Genomic DNA, 20,066 nt, shown 5'->3' with positions numbered 1-20,066 from the left:
CATTTCAAAGACAATCTGCACCAGGACGCACGTCCCCTTTAATCCAATGTTCCTACAAATTAAAAAATCCATGTTAAAGAGGCAAAATAATCTGATTTTGAAGGTCAAAAAGAAAAAAAAAAAAGCTTCTTGTTGCTGTTTCGCAGGCCACAGAGCACTTGTCTTCCACAAACCAGGGTTGACACAGGGGCCGTGGCAGTGGGTCGACCAGGCCCTCGTGGGCAGAACCTTAGGCGAGCAGGTCCAGACAACGTTAAGATGCCAGCACGCTGAGTCAGGACGTCCGTAACTGCAGACAAGACGATGCATCTGCGAGCGTGCTCATGGAGGTCCAGTGTAAGCCGAATGTACTGAAGGAGGTGACTGTGGGCCTTGTTTACACTGTTGCTAATGTCAATGTTTCACTTTCAGGATCTGGTCATGTAGGAAATCCTTCTGTCTGTCCTCTGATCCATCTACACACGCTGTAAAACGTAGTGGACTTTGCTTTCATAACCGAAACTATCTGGTGCATTTTGTCTTTCACACTTTGTACTTACCTCGAACTAAAGGTCTGAAAAGCTTTAAAACTACAAGTATCTTGTAAACCAGGAATCTATTCTAAAGAAACAGACCAGAATACAGAGATTTTTTTACCTAAATATTTTACACAGGCTTGAAACACAGCAAGCTAAACCCCACCCGCCGGCGACAGCAGGCGCCAACTCCAGCCTCCGCCCCGTGAGACTGAGCGCCAGGCTGCTGATTTGCCAACCCTGCTCCCACAGGCATTTCAGGAGAGAAGCAGAAGATGCAAGACCACTCTCCCTCTCTTACTCTCTTTCCAATGAAAACAGTTATTTTTACAAAGTTAATTTAAAACATTATTGGACAGATATTTGTTTTGAGGTAGGCATAGTGAGTACGGCTGCTGCCGGAAACACCAGCATCTCATACGGGACTGAAGACCCAGCTGCCCTCCGACCAGTCAGCTCCCTGCTACTGTGCCTGACAAAGCAGTGGAAGATGGACCAAGGGCCTGGGCCTGAGACCTGCCTGGGATACCCGGAAGCAGCTCCTGGCTCCTCCCTTCAGACCAACACAGCCTCAGCAGTGGCAATCATTTGATGAGGAAGCTAGAGGATGCAAGCTCTCTGTCTCTAACTCTGCCTTTCAAATAAACAAATAAATTGTTTTGTAAAACAATATTAAGTGAGACCTTCAAACAGTTAACAGAAAATGCACATTATAAAAAAACACATGAAGCTTTTGCATCAAAATAGACATCAGGTTTTAGTACTTTTCATGAACTTTCTGAAGATCCACACGCACGTGTACTCACGCACACGTATATACATACATACTTACATACAGATTGAGGGAAATGAGCTTTTTTCCTTAGGACCGCCCTACAAAAATAAGTAATCACATATTTCAACCACAATTTTAACACCAAGATCAGTGCTAAATTTCAAATCTGACAGATCTCGGATTTTAGAAGGAAGCAATCAAGAGAACAACAAGGGTACAACACGTCTTTCCCAGCGGCCTTCGAGGCAGGAAGCTAGCAGACCCTAGCTGTCCCTCAGTGAACGGAGGCTGCTCACCCAAGGAGCAGCACACAGCCAACACCTCTCGGCTCTGACAGAGTCAGGCTTTCAAAGTGAAGGTCACAGCCATCCGTGAGAGGCCAGCGGATCAGGCTGAACACAACCCACACTGCACAAGCGCATTTCAGCTCCACCTTACTAATACAGGGCTGTGGGCCCCGCCCGTTCCTGTGGGTCCCAGCCAGCCAGGCAGACAGCATGTTCTCAAAGGTGTTCAGGACTGTCTGCTGTCTGGGACCTGGGGATAAAAATTCCCGGGAGGAAAATTTACCCACAAGCAAGTACAAGGAAGATGTTGCTCTCTTCTCAGTGTTGTCCCCACACCCCCCCCCCCGCCCACAAATCTTTTACCTCTGCTCTATCCTACGAAGTCTAACTGATTCAGAAAACCCCCTCTCGAGTCCTCAGTGGCCGACTGACCCAGTGGGCCTGCACTGGGCTGGGCAAGTCAGGGTGAGTTCAGCTTTAGGGCCTCACCAGGAGGGAGGACTTAAAGGGGACAGCAGGAGGGAGAGCAAAGCTGGTGCGCCTGACGGGATAATGCAACCAGCGAAGGTGGTGGCCTTCCCAGCAGGGCCCAGACAGCCTCCAAGGTCCCTCTGAACACTCCTCACTCTCCAGCACAAAACCAACCAGCATTCAGAATCCTGCCACCACGTGTGACATTTAGCATCCGTAAATGCAGAGTCCCCAGATTTCATGAAGGACTGAGTACACATCCAATCCATCTACTTCCAAAACCTTCGTGGAAAAAAATATATACAGAACCCGCATTTGTATATCCCTACATTAAAAGACTTCAAGATTTTAAACAAAAATGCATCTGCAGCGAGCCTTCTCCAGAGTTGTTCCGTCAGAAGATAAAGGCTGCGCTCACAGGCCCTACTCAGGAAGTCCTAGGCAGCCTAGGCAAACCTGCACATGCAGACATTCCCACTCACGCCACAGGACACCACAGTCCAGGGCTCCCTTTCTCTACGCCTTATTGACCCACTGGGGAAGCTGGTAATTCAGTGCTTAATGCCATCTGCACACCACCCCTGCTGCTTTCCCAGCACATGGCATCCCTGTCGGCCCTGAGACTGGCACTTCCTGGTGTGCCCAACACACAACCAGTGGTACTGCGACTCAGACATCAATGCTGCCCGGTCGTGGGTGAGCAAGTACTCATGGGCAACTGACACTGCCTACACATGTGCTGAACCTTCATGGGCTGAGGTCAGCGCCTTCCATACCAACCCCAGGGCCGTGTTCCTTTTAAAATACATCCACCCCAGGAGATTGGAACAGAAGGTTGTGGGAGAGCTCCACCTGCCTGATTCACAATGTGTAAACTTTTGGTGTGGCTTACAACTGGGTGACTACCATACATAAAACTACAACAGACAAACCTAATCTTGTCAACTAGAATGAACTACAAGATCTGTCTCCATGAGATAGGCTGAACCTCTGGAGATAAAAGCCCAGCAACTGCTTCCTACTCCACTCAGAGTCCAAAGCTGTGGCAGTAGCTTGACAAAGAAGCTGCTGTGGGAAGCCACCCTGGACCAGGACACAGACACTCCTGCACTCTAGCAGGGAAGATGACACCTCACAAGTCCAACTGGACCCACCGAGCAAGGACACCCCCAGGACTAGCGCCCACCGAGCACCTTGAGCTTCAGGACCCAGACAGCCAAGCTATCTAGCCCCTGGAGACGCACCTATTCTCCGCTAACTACCCGCTTCCAACACTTGAAACATCACTCCTTGCCATTGGAACACTGGCACTCGATCAGAGCTCCAGTGGCCCTGCCCAGAAGGCTCACCTAAGCACTAGGTTTCAGCACGCAACAGGGCAGACGCTGACACTCTGGATAGTCTGCACATCTTCAAGAGTGGACATGCTCAGTCGGCTCCTAATCCTGCAGAGAAGGACGCGCAGAGGCAGCTGCGCACTCCAGGACCGAGTCCCTACCACTGACGGCAGCCAAGTTTCTGCAGCCCACCTACCCTGGGCATCACTCAGCTTCTGCCCTTCCCACAGTTGCCTGAGTTTTCTGGGACCACACAAGGTATGCTGTCTTGGGGATTCTGGCCTGGACTTTCTATGCCACAACCAGTAACCGCACTCTGCCAGCTGGCTGCTTAGGGCGCCTGCAGACTTGGGAGTGCACCACCCAGGCCAGCATGCTGGCTACGACTCAGGGCTCCAGCCCAGGCCTTCTGCACCCAGCCGGGCAGACCACTTACTTGCTGCGGGCTTTCTCCTGTCTAGGACAGCCTGCAGCACACTCCCTCAGGGCTCCGGCCTATGGTTTCCCTGCACCACAACACACTCCAGGCTCCCCACTCCATTCAGCACAGTTTTTCAATCAGGAAAAACTCAATTAGATCAAATAAAACATACAGGTGAAAGCCTTAACAGCCTTGAAAGCAGGTCTTTGAAAATATCCTTCTCAGACAAAAAAAAAAAATGAGAGAGAGAGGGAAAACAGTATTCAGGCTCTCGGGGACACCACCAAGTGAAACAACACTTAGGTTTTATGAGTTGCCAAAAAGAATAGCACAAAGAGAAAATTCCAAAATTTGCAAGAGAAAAGCACCAGATCATTTTAAAGGACTCTGCATCAGATTGACAGCAGATTTCTCATCAGAAACCTTACAAGCCAAAGAGAATGGAGAGGAACAGCCCACGCAATAAAAGAAAAAAGACAGACAAAACAAAAAAAGCTAGCTCAGAATACTTTACCCAGCAAAGCCTGCTTTCCTAAATGAAATAAAGACCGTGTGGACAAGCCCAGACTGGAGTTCACCACCGGCGAGCAGCGTTCCAGTGACACTCAAGGGCATACTACATAGAGAAGCAACAAGGTAACCTCACCATCAGAGACCAAATGCATGAAACTTAGGAAAAGGTACAAAACAAACAAAAGAAATGTCCAAGGAAAAATGAAAGGCCCACATTATTACTTAATAATAATAACCCTGAATGTAAATGGACTAAATTCCCCAACTGAAAGACAGAGACTGGCTGCAAGGATAAAAACCAAAATCCAATAATATGCTACCCACAAAAATATACTCCAGGGCCAGCACTGCGGTGCAGCGGGTTAAGCAGCAGCCTTACAGACTTCGGTTCATATCCCAGCAGCTCCACTTCTGATCCAGCTTACTGCTACAATGCCTGGGAAACGCAGCGACAGATGGCCCAAAATCCTTGTGCTCCTGAGATTCCCGTGGAGGCCCTGGACGAAACCCTGGTTCACGCTCTGGTCTGTAGCAGTCACCTGGGAAATAAACCAGTGGATGGGAAATGTCTGTTCAAAGAAGTAAGTCAAGGAAGAAAGGGAGGGAGGATAGAACACACCTATGAGACACAGACAGAGGGACTGATGGAAGGATAGGAGGGAAGGAAAGAGTACATCTATGAAAGAGAAAGAGAGAGAAGAAGGAAGCGAGGGGGGGAGCAAAGGAAAGAGGGAAGGCAGGCAGGCACTTGCCAGCAGATACACAGTCCGAAAGGGACAAGATGGAGGAAAGCTACTCCATGCAGACGGAAATCGCAAGCTAGAGTAGCTGCAGCCAGCGAAACAGACTTCAAGGGAGACAGCTAAGCAGACACAGACAAAAGGTCACTACATAATGATAAGAGGATCAACTCCAAAAGGAGAGCCACCCACTGTGAACAAACATGCCTGAGGCCTGAACATTCACTTTAAGATCTGTTGTGTTTTTTTTTAAATACAGATTTTACACAGAGTGAAGGTGAGACATCCAGAGAGGTCTTCTATTCAGTGGGTCACTGCCCAAATAGCCACAATGGCTGGAGCTGAGCTGATCCAAAGCTGAGAGCTTCTTTTCAGTCTCCGATGAGGTGCAGGATTCCAAGACTCCAGGCCATCCTCTGCAGCTTTTGCAGGCCAAAAGCACAGAGACGGATCAGAAGTGGAGCAGCTAGACCATGAACCAGTGCCCATACGAGATACCAGCACTAGCAGGTAGAGAATTAGCCTGCCGTGCCAGTCCCAGAGCATTAGCTTTTAGAGAAGAAATATTAGTATACTGAAAAAGAGATGTAAATTCCACTGCAATAATCTTGGGGTACTTCAACACCTTCCTCTGATCAATGGACAGATCAACAGACAAAAACACAATTACACAACATTCCATCCCACAGCTGCAGATAAACACTCCCCTCATGAGCACATGCAGAATTCCCTAAGACATATACCAGGCCATAAAACAAGCCTCCAAATTAAAACAAAACAAAAAAAGATATCATATAAATCTTCAGACCACAATAAAGCTGCAGTTAACTTCAAAAGAAACCCCAGAATGTATGCCAAAGCATGGAGACAAAATAATATATTCTTGCATGAATAATGGGTCAGTGAAGAAATCTAACGGAAATTTAAAGATTCCTTGAAACTAATGAAACTGGATCACAATGCATCAAAACTTACAGAATACAGCAAAAGCAGGACTCAGAGGAAAGTTCAGAGCAGTAAGTGGCCTGTACCAAATAATCAAAGTAACAAAGTATCTCGAGGATCTCGAAAAATAACATATCAAACCCCAGAAGAAATAGTAAAAATTAGGAAAAAATTAAAATAGGAACTAAAATCCGGGACTTGGAAAGGTAAACAAAATTGATTAAACAGAAAAAAAAAAAAAGTGAAGACTCAATCAAATCCAAGTTGAAAAAGGAGACATTACAACTGATACTGCAACACACAAAGAATAACCGGAAGCTACTGTACACAACCATATGACAAAGTGGAATATCTGCAAGAAAGAAAGGCTTCTGGAAACACAGGACCAACCGAAACTGCCTCACAGAAACAGAAAACCTGCACGGAGCAAATCTGATGCAGAGACTGAGTCTGCAATAAAGACTCTCCCAACACCGCAACCCCAGGGTCGCATGGCTTCATGGCTACAGCCCATCAAGCTGTGCAGAACTCATGCCAAGTTTCCAATTATTGCAAACCACTGCAAGAGAAGGAACCCTTTCAAACTCATTCCACGAGGCCAGTGTGACCTAACTGCAAAAACAAGGACAGGACAACAGAAAGAATTGCCTACCAATATTCTAGATGAACGCAGGTGTAAAAATCCTTGACTAAAAGTAGCAAATTGATGCCAACAACACATCAGAAGGATCATCCACCCTAATTAAATGGGATTTATCCGAGGCATGTACAGATGGTTCAACACACACAAATCAATAAACATGACGTCATATCAACAGAATGAAGGATCAACACCATATGATCAACTCAATAGATACAGAGGACACATTTAATAATGACATAATTCATAATTTAAATAACTGCAAATTAGACATGAAGCAATACCTACACATAATAAACATTACACATGACAAGTGTACAGCCAACATACTGAATGAGGAAAAGCTGCAAGCATTTGCAGTAAGATCTGGATCCAAGCAAGAATTTTACTTCCTCCGCCCGTTGGCCAAAGCCACTGGGAAACAAAGAAATAAAGGTGCACGATTCAGAAAGCAGGAAGTCCAATTCTTCTGCCTGCAGGTGACACGGTGTACGCACAGGGGAACTAGACGACCACCCAAGAAACTCCCAGAATCTGCAGAACACAAAACAACACACAAAAGTCAGCATTGTTTTTGCACATCAATAGGAATCTTGCTGAGGAAAAAAAAAAAAACTTTTAAAAGCAATCTCACTCACAATAGCTACCAAAAAAATTAAACACTTCAGGACAAATATAACCAAGGATGGGAAAAACATCTACAAAGAAAATTACAAAACACTAACAAAAGAAACCGAAGAACACACCACAAAAATGGAAAGACCTCCCGCATTCACGGGTTGGAAAAATTAACTTTATCAAAATGTGTTTGCCACCCAAAGTGATTTTCAGATGCAATGCAATTCCCATCAAAATACCAAGACGATTCTTCAGAGAATTCGAAAAATGAAGTTCTAAAACTCGCATGCAAACACAGAAGACTCCAAATTGCCAAAGTCATCTTGAATAATAAAAGCAAAGTTAAAGGCATCACCACTACATCAAGACATATTATGGGGCCCGGCGGCGTGGCCTAGTGGCTAAGTCCTCGCCTTGAACGCGCCAGGATCCCATATGGGCGCCGGTTCTAATCCTGGCAGCTTCACTTCCCATCCAGCTCCCTGCTTGTGGCCTGGGAAGTCAGTTAAGAATGGCCCAAAGCCTTGGGACCCTGCACCCACGTGGGAGACCCGGAAGAAGTTCCTGGATCCTGGCTTCGGATTGGCATAGCATCAGCCATGGCGCTCAGTTGGGGAGTGAATCATGGGATGGAAGATCTTCCTCTCTCTCTCTCCTCCTCTCTGTATATCTGACTTTCCAATAAACAAATAAATCTTTAAAAAAAAAAGACATATTATGAGGCTATAATAACAAAAACAGCCCAATACAGGCACAAAAACAAACATCAGAACAAACAAACAGAGCAACAGAACAAAACAAAAACTCCAGGCATAAATGCAAGCACCTAAAACCAACTTATCTTTGCTAAGTGTGTTGAAAACACTGTCCCTGGAGAAAGCACGGTTATGAAGAAACTAGATTTCCACATGCAGAGGTCTGAAAGAAAACCCCTCCCCTCCAGTCTATACAAAAATCAAGTCAAAAAAATGGATCAAAGATCTAAATCTAACACCTAAAATTATGAGACCTAGCGGAGGAAAACATAGGGGAAATACTCAAGACAGTGGCATAGGTAAAATGATTCTCTAGGTAAGAATCCGAAAAGCCAAACCAAGAAAACAATAAAAACAAAAGTAGACAAATGTGATTACACCAAACTAAGACGCATCTGCACAGCGAAGGAAACGACCAGGACCGCGAACGCGAAGGAGCTCTCAACAGAAGAGAATGTCTGCAAGCTACGCGTCCAGTAACGCAGTAACATCCGGAACACACAACAAGCTCAAGTAACTACCACACATCCACTTGAAAAATGGGAAAAGGATCCACATCGACATTTTCAAAAAACAAACACAAAAATAAAAAAAATGCCCAGTTATCACCAGCCACCAGGGAACACCAATAAAAACCACAGTGAGGTGTCATCTCAGTCGGGAAAGAATGGCAAGTACCCAAAAGTAAGAAATCAAGTGCTAGGGAGCATGCGGACTGCCAGTGAGGAGGTGGGAATGCAAATTATTAAACCCATTAGGGAAAGCGGTATGAAGATTTATCAAAATGGAAAACTCAAACAGATCCAGCTATCCCACTTCTGGGAAATGGGGCGGCCATATGAGACACCTGCACGCCCATGTTTATGGCAGCACTGTCTGCACCAGGAGACAGGGAGTCAATATGGACAGCTGTCAACAATGACCAAAATTACTGCTGCATTTATACCTGATGGGACATCAGTCCTCCGTAAGAATGAATGAAATCACAATGTGCAACTAGATGGTCCCAACTAGAGACCATTATGCTCAGTGAAATAATCCCAGAAGGACAAATGCCATACGTTCTGTCTAATATAAGGAAACCAGCATGCAAATTAAGCTTTTGTGTTTTCATCACGCAAGTGGTGGTTATTCAGTGGAGCATTTTTTCAACTCTATGGTGCTATATTTTTTATTTATATTTTAAGTTCATATCTGTTGTTGACCTTAAAAAATAAAGAATATGCAATGTTTGTGTTTTTGCAACTGGTCAAATACCCCAGTTCTGGGGATGACAAAGTATAGCTACCTTACCCATCTGTGTTTTTTTTTTTATTTTTTTGTAAATAAAGTTTTATTGAAACATAGCCACAAAAAAAAATGAATGAAATCCTGATATTTGCAACAAAACAGATGGAACTGGAGATCAGTATGCCAAAGAGAAAAACAAATTATACATGTTTTTTTCACAGATATGGAAGTTATATTACTAAAAAGCTGTGTGGATGCCGTGTTATTCAGTATATATTTATAAATGGCATCATCAGTGGTGCCAAAGCTGTAGCTAAACAGATTAAGCCAACGTCTGCAGTGCCAGCATTCCATATGGGAATGGTCTGGGCTGCTCCACTTTTGATCCAGCTCCCCGATAATGCACCCGGGGAAGCAGCAGAGCTAGGGCCCCGATACCCACAGAGAAGACCCAGATCAAACTCCCAGCTCCTGGCTTTAGCTCACCTAGCCTCAGCCTGGCCCAGTTCTGGCCACCACAGTCACCTGGGGAGTGAACCAGCAGATGGGCAATCCCCTTCTCTGTAACTTCGCCTTTCAAATGGATAAATCTTATTAAAAGGTGTTAAATCTGTGTGTATTTTACCTGAAATGATTTTAAAAAGAAATGACAAAAAACATTGAAAAACTAAAATACACCTTTTGAAACATTCTTGTTGAAGTAGAAAAAGTGAATTGTTTATTTATTTGAAAAGCAAAGCAACAAAAAGGGAGACACAAAGAAATTTTCCATCCCTTAGTTTATTCTCCAAATAACCACAACAGCCAAACTCGGGCAGGGCTGAAAGCAGAAGCCAGAACTCTGTCGGGGTCTCCCCTGAGAGTGGCAGGGCTCCAAGCACTTGGACCAATCCTGCTCCCTCCTTCCAGGCACATCTGCAGGAAGCTGGATGTGAAGGGGAGCAGGCAAGACTCAGAACCTGCCCTACAAGCAGCAGATCAGTGCACTGTGCCACGAGTGACATCCTACCTGCTGGGGACCCACGGGTGCGTCTAAAATCTGGCAACAGCGCTCTCTATATGACATGGAATCTCATTGAGTTTAATTGTTAGTGCAAATCCAAATTAAGGAGAATTAAAATTATAAATGAGCATGTTAAAAACTTGGGCTCTACAGTACACAATCTACTTTTTTAAAAAAATATGCAACATGTTCTTGATTAAACTTTTTTAAGTGAAAGTAGTAAGTATCCTTTTGATCTGTTTTGTATAGACTTTTTAAAAACGGGAGACAACTAAGGGTTTCGAGGAACTCCATCCAGTAGCGTAAGTACAAATTCTTCTAGAATTCTTCTAGCTCACACATCAAATCAGAAGAAAAACTGTTGTGAACCTAACACAGAAGGCAAATGGCCAAAAGGTTTTTTCTGCGGGGTTAATGTCACGATCTGAGACCGAACTACTTCCCTATGACTGCCCACAGGTTCAGGGAGCTGAACACTGAATTACAGAACTCACTCCCCAAATGGTCCCAGTAGCTGGGGCTGGGCCAGGTCCAAGCCAGGAGCCAGAACTGCATCTGGGTCACCCTTATGGGCAGCCAGCGCTTGGACCAACACGGGCAGCCTTTCCAGGTGCAGTAACAGGAAGTTCAACTGGAAGCAAACCAGCCTGGATTTGAAATGCAGCACCACAGGCCACAGCTTAACGCAATATGCCAACATGACAGGCCCATTTTTTGTTTAAGTGGGTATGTCTCTCTCTCCAGGTCCAATGTAAAATATCCCAACAAAGAAACCTAATGGCCTGGCCAGGGTCTCAAGTCTCCACACCTACAGCCAGGAGCTTGTAAAAAGACCATCCCAGTAACCACTGTGCAGCTGGAGCTCAGGGAGGGACACTACACACAGGACAGGGAAGACAGGGAGGGAGGACAGACAGCCATGGTGGAAAAGCAGCCAGCCGTCCAGCAACCCTGTCGTGGCGACTGCTTCTCTCACTGCAACAGGCTTCCTGAGGCACTGCTGCCAACACCTGGGCCCCAGCAGAAGGCCTGGCCTCCTGAACCTTTTTCCATGGCACAAACACAGACACTAAGAGCAGCTCAGAATTCATATGCCATTCTAGATTTTTAGACTTTATGACACAAACACAGCAGCAGCACGTGCCATCCTGATCCGTCTGGAACACGATATTCAACAAGGACTAGGTGAGAGCACCAAGCACTGCTGCTGCTGCCACACCTTTCTCAGAAATTCTGTCACAGGATTCCTTACGGAGACAGTAAGGTGATCCTCAGAGACTCACTATTAGTTAACATCTACCATAGCATCAAAGTTAAAAAAACAAAATGTCTGAGAGCCAACAAGGGTATAATATACCCCAAATTAAATCAAGAAAGCAAGACTTGTCAAGAATCTAAACCAAGCACTACCACCCAACAAACCGAGGGAAGTTTGCGACGCCGGGATGAAAAGCAGCTGACGTGGAGCCCGGAAATAATGAAAACCCGAGAACTGAGGGTTCTGCACCTGCCTCTCCTACAGAGATGGGAGCCAAGCCTCCCTCCCCACGTCTGCGAACAGCAGCCCATCTCCTTCAGCACTGCCATGCTTCCCCACCACCTCCTCGACACTGCAGCTGTCTGCAGGCCCAGGACAGCTGCTAAGCACGCACAGCCAAAGGCCCTGTGCCTGAGAGGATGGAGTCCTGCGCCCAGACTTGCTGCACCTGCCCAGGCAATGCCAGCACAGGCAGGTTTCCGAGGCATCAGCCAATTTCCTTTTCCAATATCTCTTCCAGGTTTTCTTTAAAAAGAGAGAGAAAAGAAAAAAAACAAAACTATTTCAATATTTTACCAACAGGCAACATTAAAGGGTCTTAAAGACCCCTTAAAAACAGAATTCACACCACCTGGTCAGACCAGAGTTGAGACAAGAGAAGGCAGTGAGTAAAAAGGTAATCATTGAGGAACGAGGGATGATGAGGCAGCAGGAAGTTAGAGGGTAAACGTGTCCCTAAGTGATCAAGAGCCCTGCATCACCGCATTCAGTCCACGCAGACAGGATGCGGCCGACTCCAGGACACACAGCGCAGAAGGCAGCGCGACTTCTAGCCATACGACAACCCAAGGGAACTGCCCGTTTCAAAACATCAACTTTCTGCCATCACTGGAACCTTCCCTAGTTTCTGCTGGGTGACTCCTTGGCTACCTAGAGCCACAGCCACCAAGTGCTTCTGTCTAAGAGTGGTCCAAAGCCATGTCCCTCCAGCGGCTGCAGGGAGGCTGGGGCTCCCTAGGAAAGCTGAGCTCATCAGGAGAACGGGAGACATCCAAGGTCAACACAGAAACAAACAGGCTGAGTAGCCATTCCAGGGGACACGGGGATCAAATCACCAATGTGCGCAGACACCCCAAGACTGCTCTGCAGTGAAGTCCACTTTCCAAATACACTTACAAGATATTACATAAATATAATCAATGGTTTAAAAAGAAACAGTCACTGTTAAATTCAAGTAAAATGTACTTAAAAGGTGACAGCAAGGAGGCCATTTGTGACATAAATACTTGAAAGAAGGGGGCCAGCGTGGTAGCTTAGTAGCTAAATCCTCGCCTTACATCCACCAGGATCCCATATGGGTGCCAGTTCATGTCCTAGACGTTCCACTTCCCTTCCAGCTCCCTGCTTGTGGCCTGAGAAAGCAGTAGAGGATGGCTCAGAGCCTTAGGACCCTGCACCTGCGTGGAGACCTGCGTGAGAGATCTGGAAGAAGCTCTTGGCTCCTGGCACGGATCAGCTCAGCTCCAGCCATTCTGATCACTTGGGGAATGAACCAGTGGATGGAAAATATTTCTCTGTCTCTCCTTCTCTGTAAAAATCTAATATAATATTATATATATATATTTAAAGTAGGGTTAAAATAGACAGGAACTTAACGTCACACATAATACCCAACTTACTCTTGGTCATGCTTTTAGTTTTTTTAGTGCGCAAGTCCAAGAAATCATACATTGTTCCCAATTAATTTTTTTTAAGATTTATTTTTATTATTTTTTTTTATTGGAAAGACCAGATATACAGAGAGGAGAGACAGAGAGGAAGATCTTCCATCCGATGATTCACTCCCCAAGTGAGCACAATGGCCGGTGCCGATCCGAAGCCAGGAGCCTCTTCTGGGTCTCCCACATGGGCGCAGGGTCCCAAAGCTTTGGGCCGTCCTCGACTGCTTTCCCGGGCCACAGGCAGGGAGCTGGAAGGGAAGCGGGGCTGCCGGGATAGAACCAGCGCCCATATGGGATCCCGGGCGTTCAAGGCGAGGACCTTAACCACTGCGCCACCGTGCCAGGCCCCCCAATTAGTTTTAATAGCTCTGTTAGAAATATAAGAATCTTTCTTCTCAAACTGACCCAGAAACTTGAAAATGAGATGGTCTAAAAAATATTCATGACAGGACCCAGCGCGGTGGCCTAGAGGCTAAAGTCCTCGCCCTGAACACGCCAGGATCCCATATGGGCGCTGGTTCTAATCCTGAGAGTCCCACTTCCCATCAAGCTCCCTGCTTGTAGCCTGGGAAAGCAGTCGAGGAGGCCCAAAGCCATGGGACCCTGCACTCTAGGAGACTCAAAATAAGCTCCTGGCTCTGGATCGGCCAGCTCTGGCCATTGTGGTCACTTGCGGAGTGAGTCATTGGATGGAAGATCCCTCTAGCTCTCCTCCTCCTCTGTATATCTGACTTTGCAATAAAAATAAATCTTTAAAATAAAAACAGAATGTTCACGACAAAGTTTAATTATGAACAATGACAACAGCTATCCCTCTTCAAAAAAAATAGTTTTATTCAAAAACCACAGGAAGTCCCCACCAGTGAGGAGGTGCAGTGAGACTGCAGCCAAGCAGGGTCACACCTCCACCAGCAGGTGGAGGGCACATGGGGCCCAGGTGCAGGCCAGCTGGCACCAGTGACAGCAGTGACGCCCCAGCCGAGCAGGGTCACACCTCCACCAGCAGGTGGAGGGCACACCAGGTGCAGGCCGGCTGGCACGTGCCACCCCAGCAGGCTCCCAGTACAGCTGAGGCAGCCAACATGTCCAGGCCTGCGCCCTGCACAAGACGTGTGCACCACCACAGCCTTCCTGATCAATGACACAGACTGGAGTGAAAGCAGAACCAGCTGACCCGGAAGCACATGGCCAACATCCAACATCTTCGCGGGAGGCAGGCGGGCGGACAACCTGCACACTTCAAATGGTCAGAAACTGAAGGGAAACAGACCAGATCAGCAGCTGGAGGGCCAGTGCCCCCGCTGTCGCCACTGCCCATCTACAGAAAGTCAACTTGCTGGAGATGGGTTCGGCGTGCTCAAGAGGCGGTGGTGACAACCAGGCCATTAAAAAACAGAATAACAGCTTTGCCTGGTCATCTGTTCTACAGATTTGCAATTAATGTAAAATGAACTGCAATGTTGCTAAGAAAAACATTTCTAAGATCTTCTTGTTCTGTACACTGCTGTTCACTTCCAGTTGGATGCAGCCCATTATCCTGACCTATTTTTACGATAACAAAGACAGACAGAAACGTGGCCAGGAAAACCCAAGCTCCTCTCAGCCACCGGAGTGGCAGTCGGCCCGACACTGCATTTCCGTTCCTTTTTATGGCATATATGATTCCTTTCCACATTTACCTGAAGACATCCAAGCCCTCCTCCCGCCCCTCCGTTTTTTTCGCGCTCTCAGAGCCGAGCTAGACAGAATGCTGTCTTCTGATCTGTTAAGGAGAGACCAAAATCAAACCCGTTCCTCACTATGGCTAAAGGTGCGTGCCAAGCAGCCAGACCTTGGTCCCTTCCTGAAGCTCCGGCCACACCACTTCACCTTTGTGCCTCAGTTTCCTCGCCTGCTCAAGGGAGATAAGAACAGGACCTCTCTCATAAAGATAAGGATTAAATGAGCTACCAGCAGTCAAGGAACTGGCACACCTGAAGCCGGTTAAAGCCTTGGCCGCAGCTCAATCTACTAACAAGTTATGAAATGAGCTCTTGGACAACACTTTCCAAAAAAGTTAGATGCATTCAAAAGCAATTCTTATCATACCCCCTAAGCCATTATTTAGGCCGTAAGATAAATAAATAAACCACCTTTGCAGGGGGAGAAGCTGGAGGGGGGAGCTCAGGCACCCAGCAGAGTGCAGCCACCGTCCTCTGCTCACAGCGTATCAATCACGTGTGCCACAAACTTGTTGGGAAGAAGGGGGCGATGACCACCAAGAATGTGCTTTCCACCAAATAAATGCGGGGGAGGAAAAATGCCCCTCGACTTGCTCCTGGAACTTTGGCGTGAGACCCTAAGGGGCAGGAGGACCTGTCGGACCTACTTTCGTACTTTCGTTATGGCAGGTTGAAAGTTCCCCAGTCCCGGGATGCAGACAGGGAGCAGCAGGGCACTGGGACACACAAACACTGGCTTGGACGAGGCGGGAGTCGTTCGCCTGGACGGAGTTCACCGTCGCAGTTTAAAGAAAACCTGCAAGCAAGTCGCAGTGTCTAGGAAACAGGCTGCAACCCCAGCTTTGGGTACCCAAGTTCCCATCTCTGCAGCCAAGGCCGACGAGACAAACCCCCGCTAGAAGTCAGCGCACCGACAAGTCCGCGCTCCCGGCTCCCGGCTCCAAGGCCCGGCTGAGGCCCCAGGCCAGGGTCGCCCACCTGTCCGCCCGCGCCGGGGATTCAGCGGGCACCACGCGGGGCGGGCAGGGGGCACAGGGCCAGCTGCTGCGCGGACGCGGCCCGAGCGCCCCCCGCGCTCGCAGAGGAGGGCGCAGGAGGGAAGGGACCACCTGGCCCTTGGAGGGCGGCCAGCGCCCAGCTCCCGCCGCGTCCAGGGCGAGCCCGGCAGCTGCAGGCGGGGCCGGCGGGCTGCGCGCCCGCTCCCGCGCCCGGCTGCACCGCGCCCCTCTCGCCTCAGCCCGCGCAGCCTGCCCACCTGGCGGCCAGCGCAGGGCCCCGGCCGAGTCCGCGCCGCGACCCGAGCCGCTCGCCCGGAGCGGCCGCCTGCAGCCGCCACACTCACCTCGCCGCCGGGCACAGCTCGGGCTCGGGTTCCGCCGCCGGTGCCGGTGCTGCTGGCGGCGGCGGCTCCTCCATGGCGGCGGCAGGGGTGACGGCCAAGGCGGGAGCGGGCACCAGCTCTGCGGCGGCTTCTCTCATCCGTGCACGGAGCCCCGCATGGCCGCGGCGGGCAGCGAGCTGCAGCCTGGCGCGGGCCAACCGAGCCCCGAAATGCGGGAGTGACTCGGCTCCGCCTCCGCCTCTAGCCCCCCTCAGGAGCCGAGCGCGGCGCGGCCATCTTGGGGACGGCGGCCGGCCGAGCGCCGGGGCTACGGCGGGCGGCGAGGGACAAGCCTCCCGGGCGGCGCGGCCGCTGGAATCCGACGGGGCGGGGACGGCGGCCGGGGAGGCGGGGACGGAAGGCGGAGAGCGCGGATCCCGGAGCGCCGGGCAGGTGCCGGCGGGAGCCCGTCTGCGGTGTGGGGCTCGCGGCGAGGGCTGGGCGTGCCCCGGGCTCCCCCGGCCGTCCGTGTGGGCCGGGCGGCGGCCGACCCGCTGGCGCCCCGGGGACGCGGGAGGGCGCGGCGGCTCCGGCGGGGCGCGGGGAGGACCCTGCGAGCGCTTTGTCCGCGGGAGGCTGCAGGGGCGCCGCCCGATGGGGCGTGCCGTCCTCCCGGCGTCTCCCTCAGGGCCGACCGGTTCCGAGCGCGGATGCAACCGGAGGAGACCGGGGAGAAAGTGTCAGACCTCAGAAGGCCCCCCGTTGCGCGCAGCCCTGCACGCGCTCGTGTAAGATCGACCTTGGATCTTGCAGAAACCTGGGCTGCAGTCTCCTGCCCTGCGGGGACAAGAGACAAGAAAAACACGACCAAGGTGGCATTGTTCTAGAAATTCTGTCTGAATTCCGCTGCGTCCTTTTCCTTTTAGCCTGTGGAACTTTGCAGGTCTGAGTTACAGATATTCACGAATTTCCTGTGGTCTGAAATTCAGAGTTGATTGCAGAAAAGCAGTACTTAAAACTAAGCACGTTCTTTCTGTAACATCGGCTTTCAAGTAAAACAAATCATTTTTTTAAAAGTACGTGGCTCATTCAAACGTGCAGTTGTTGAAAACTGTTTAGTTGAGCTTTGGTATGTGTAATTTTGAACCAACGGGGAGGAGAAAGGTAGGTAAGCTTGGTTTCTAAGGCCGGCTGTGAAGTCAGCTCTGTAGCATTCCAAGGAGCTACAAGAATGTCCTGGAAAGAACCTCAGCCCAACTGCCCCACTGTGGTAGTCTGCACCTTGCGTGTGACGTGGGAGGGCGGGATTTCTGAGTTGACAGCACCTGGCTGAGCCACCAACGTTCCTTCGACAAACACGACAAACACGTACCAAGTGCAGAAGTGACTGTCGGGGCTGCCCCACGGACTGAAGGCACAGAATTGGGAGCAAAACCCACCACATCTGCTCCAGAGAACAGCCTAGAAAGGGAGAGAGAGAAGACAAACAAGCATCCCGGGAGCAATAAGCTGCTTTTTTTTTTTTAACCTTCACCAGAACCAAGTGTTTCCAAGGTTAATTCATTCCCCCACCTGAGGGTATTGTCTACCCTGGCAAGAATCAAGCTGATTAAAGGTTACTTAGCCCCAAGGTAACTCCGGTGGAATCCTCCCTTCCCTGGCACCAAGACCTCTGTAAGTGCAGCCCTTCTGGCTGGCCCCCAGCACTGCGTCGCCAGGGCTCCCACCAGGCCCCCATCACCCGGGTTCCTGCTTGGCTTCCCATAGTGTTTGCTCCCTGGAGCTATTCCACAGACGTGCATCACAGGGTGTGTCCCAGGGCACCAGCAGTTCACCTTCAACATGAAGGAGCTGCTCTGACCATTACATCTTTGCCTCTAAATCTGGATGAGCGCTCAGGTGGTAGTGCTGGCTTTTCTCATATTCCTAAAAAACACGATGACGAAATCTCTCCCTCTCTCCTCAAGACCAACTCCACACAGCCTTTGCTGGGACTGTTTCTTTCAGAAAGAGTGACATGCTGCAAGGTTGCACGTGGAACTGCCGCCTGCGGTGCCAACATCTCCTGTGGACACTTATTTGTGTCCTGATTGCTCTGCTTCCAATCTAGCTGTCTGCTATCGGCCTGGGAAAAGTGACAGAGGATGGCCCAAGTTCTTGGCCACCTGCACCCTCGTGGGAGTTCAAGAAGAAGCTCCTGGCTCTTGGCTTCGGGATGGCCAAGTCCTGGCCATTGGCACCATCTGGGGAGTGACCCAGCAGGTGGAAGATTTCTCCCTCTCTCTGTGTCTCTCCTTCTCTCTGTTCCCAACTTTCAAACAAATCAATCTTTTTTTTTTTTAATTAGTTGCAAACATGAAAGTCCCACTGTGCTTTGGGTTGAGGCATGGCACCTCTCTGGCTTTGTGGACTATTACTCAGTTTTAACTCCCACAAAAACAGTTACACGTTCATGTGTGAATTCTTTTGTTTTAAGGGTAAGTACGATTTATTTATGTGTTTTGAAAATTAGAGTTGCAGAGAGAGGAAGAGAGATTGGGCATCCCCTAGGCCACTCCCTAGTTCTGCTTTTCAAAAATAAAAAATTGAAAAGTGAGGATTTATGCTACCACGATCGTGAAATTTCAGGCTCTAAACTGTGTGTGTGCGTGTGTGCGTGCGTGTGTGTGTTTGTGTGTGCGTGCGTGTGCGTGCGTGTGTGTGTTTGTGTGTGCGTGTGTGCATGTGTGTGCGTGTGTTTGTGTGTGTGTTTGTGTGTGCGCGCACGCACGCGTGAGTGTGTGCGTGTGTGTTTGTGTGTGCATGTGTGTGCGTGTGCGTGCGTGTGTGTGCGCGCGTGTGTGCGTGCGTGTTTGTGTGTGTGCATTTGTGTGTGCGTGTGCGTTTGTGTTTGTGTGTGTGTGCGTGTGTGTTTGTGTGTGTGTGTGTAGCACTTCAAAAGGCCTTCATGGGTTTTGCTACAGAATGATTCAGGAAGGATTGTGGGACCAATTCTGGATCATTTGTTACTTAAAAGCAGTCTTCGGGCTGTAGGTTCATAACTGTGATGAGCATGGCCCTGCTTTTCCCTTCAGAATCTCCTCTCTCTGATCTCATCATCCAGGTTCCTGTGAGAACCGGCTCTACATTGGCTTGACCAGCCCTGGCCCTCTCAGCTGCTGGTGGCTTCTCGGCTCTGCCCTGCTCCACGCGGGCAGGAAGAGCACAAAGAGGGCACCGCTCTCACCTGGGGGGGTTAGTTCATTCTCACTCCAGCACACCCAGAGAAAGACCAATACCCAGCTCCCTCGCAGTGCAAAGAACCTAAACCGGGTGTATACGCATGCATGCACACACACACACACACACACACACACACACACACACACACACACACCTATCTATGAGTGAAACACTGCATCTGTACAAAAGGTCGGGGAGGGGGGCACTGTGTTAACAAGTCCTTAAAACATTCAGTCTCGCTCTCCACGGAGCAGTAGGGAATCTCATCCAACACCCAGGGTTTTTCTAAGGGCCCTTGTCACCCCTGTTTCAGAAGTTGCCCTGTGTGGGCCAAGTCTGAATAGACTGCAGGGGGTCCAAGTCCTTGAACAAAGGGTTATGCTTTGTATACCAGTGAAACTAAAAAGGGGAAAGGAAGTGGCCCCGCCTAAGAAACCAGCAAATGTGGAGGGTGGGGAGCTGTGCCTTCAGAAACACCACAGGCAGCAAGTATCAGGACAGTGCCTCCTCCCACTCCACAGCTTGCCTCCCCGATCCTGCACGTGTGAGAAACGGATAGCTTCAGAACCTTCA

General features: G+C 49.2%; 1 protein-coding gene across 3 annotated transcripts in view; it reads right to left on the bottom strand.

Annotated features, from left to right (window-relative positions):
* The window catches only part of MAP3K4 (mitogen-activated protein kinase kinase kinase 4), a 107,954-nt gene extending 91,431 nt beyond the window's left edge, over positions 1-16,523 (bottom strand). For all 3 annotated transcript variants that reach the window (XM_040965586.1, XM_040965585.1, XM_040965589.1), the window contains exon 1: positions 16,293-16,523. In XM_040965586.1, the coding sequence (XP_040821520.1) occupies positions 16,293-16,429 (137 nt within the window). In that variant the 5' untranslated portion in view covers positions 16,430-16,523. The remainder of the gene's footprint in view (positions 1-16,292) is intronic.
* Positions 16,524-20,066: the final 3,543 nt, after the last annotated feature.

The sequence above is a fragment of the Ochotona curzoniae genome, unplaced genomic scaffold, assembly GCF_017591425.1.
Source record: "Ochotona curzoniae isolate NIBS_2020 unplaced genomic scaffold, NIBS_Ocur_1.0 scaffold_3890, whole genome shotgun sequence".
In the NCBI taxonomy this organism is placed as follows: Eukaryota; Metazoa; Chordata; class Mammalia; order Lagomorpha; family Ochotonidae; genus Ochotona; species Ochotona curzoniae.
This window is presented reverse-complemented; position numbering and strand designations above follow the sequence as displayed.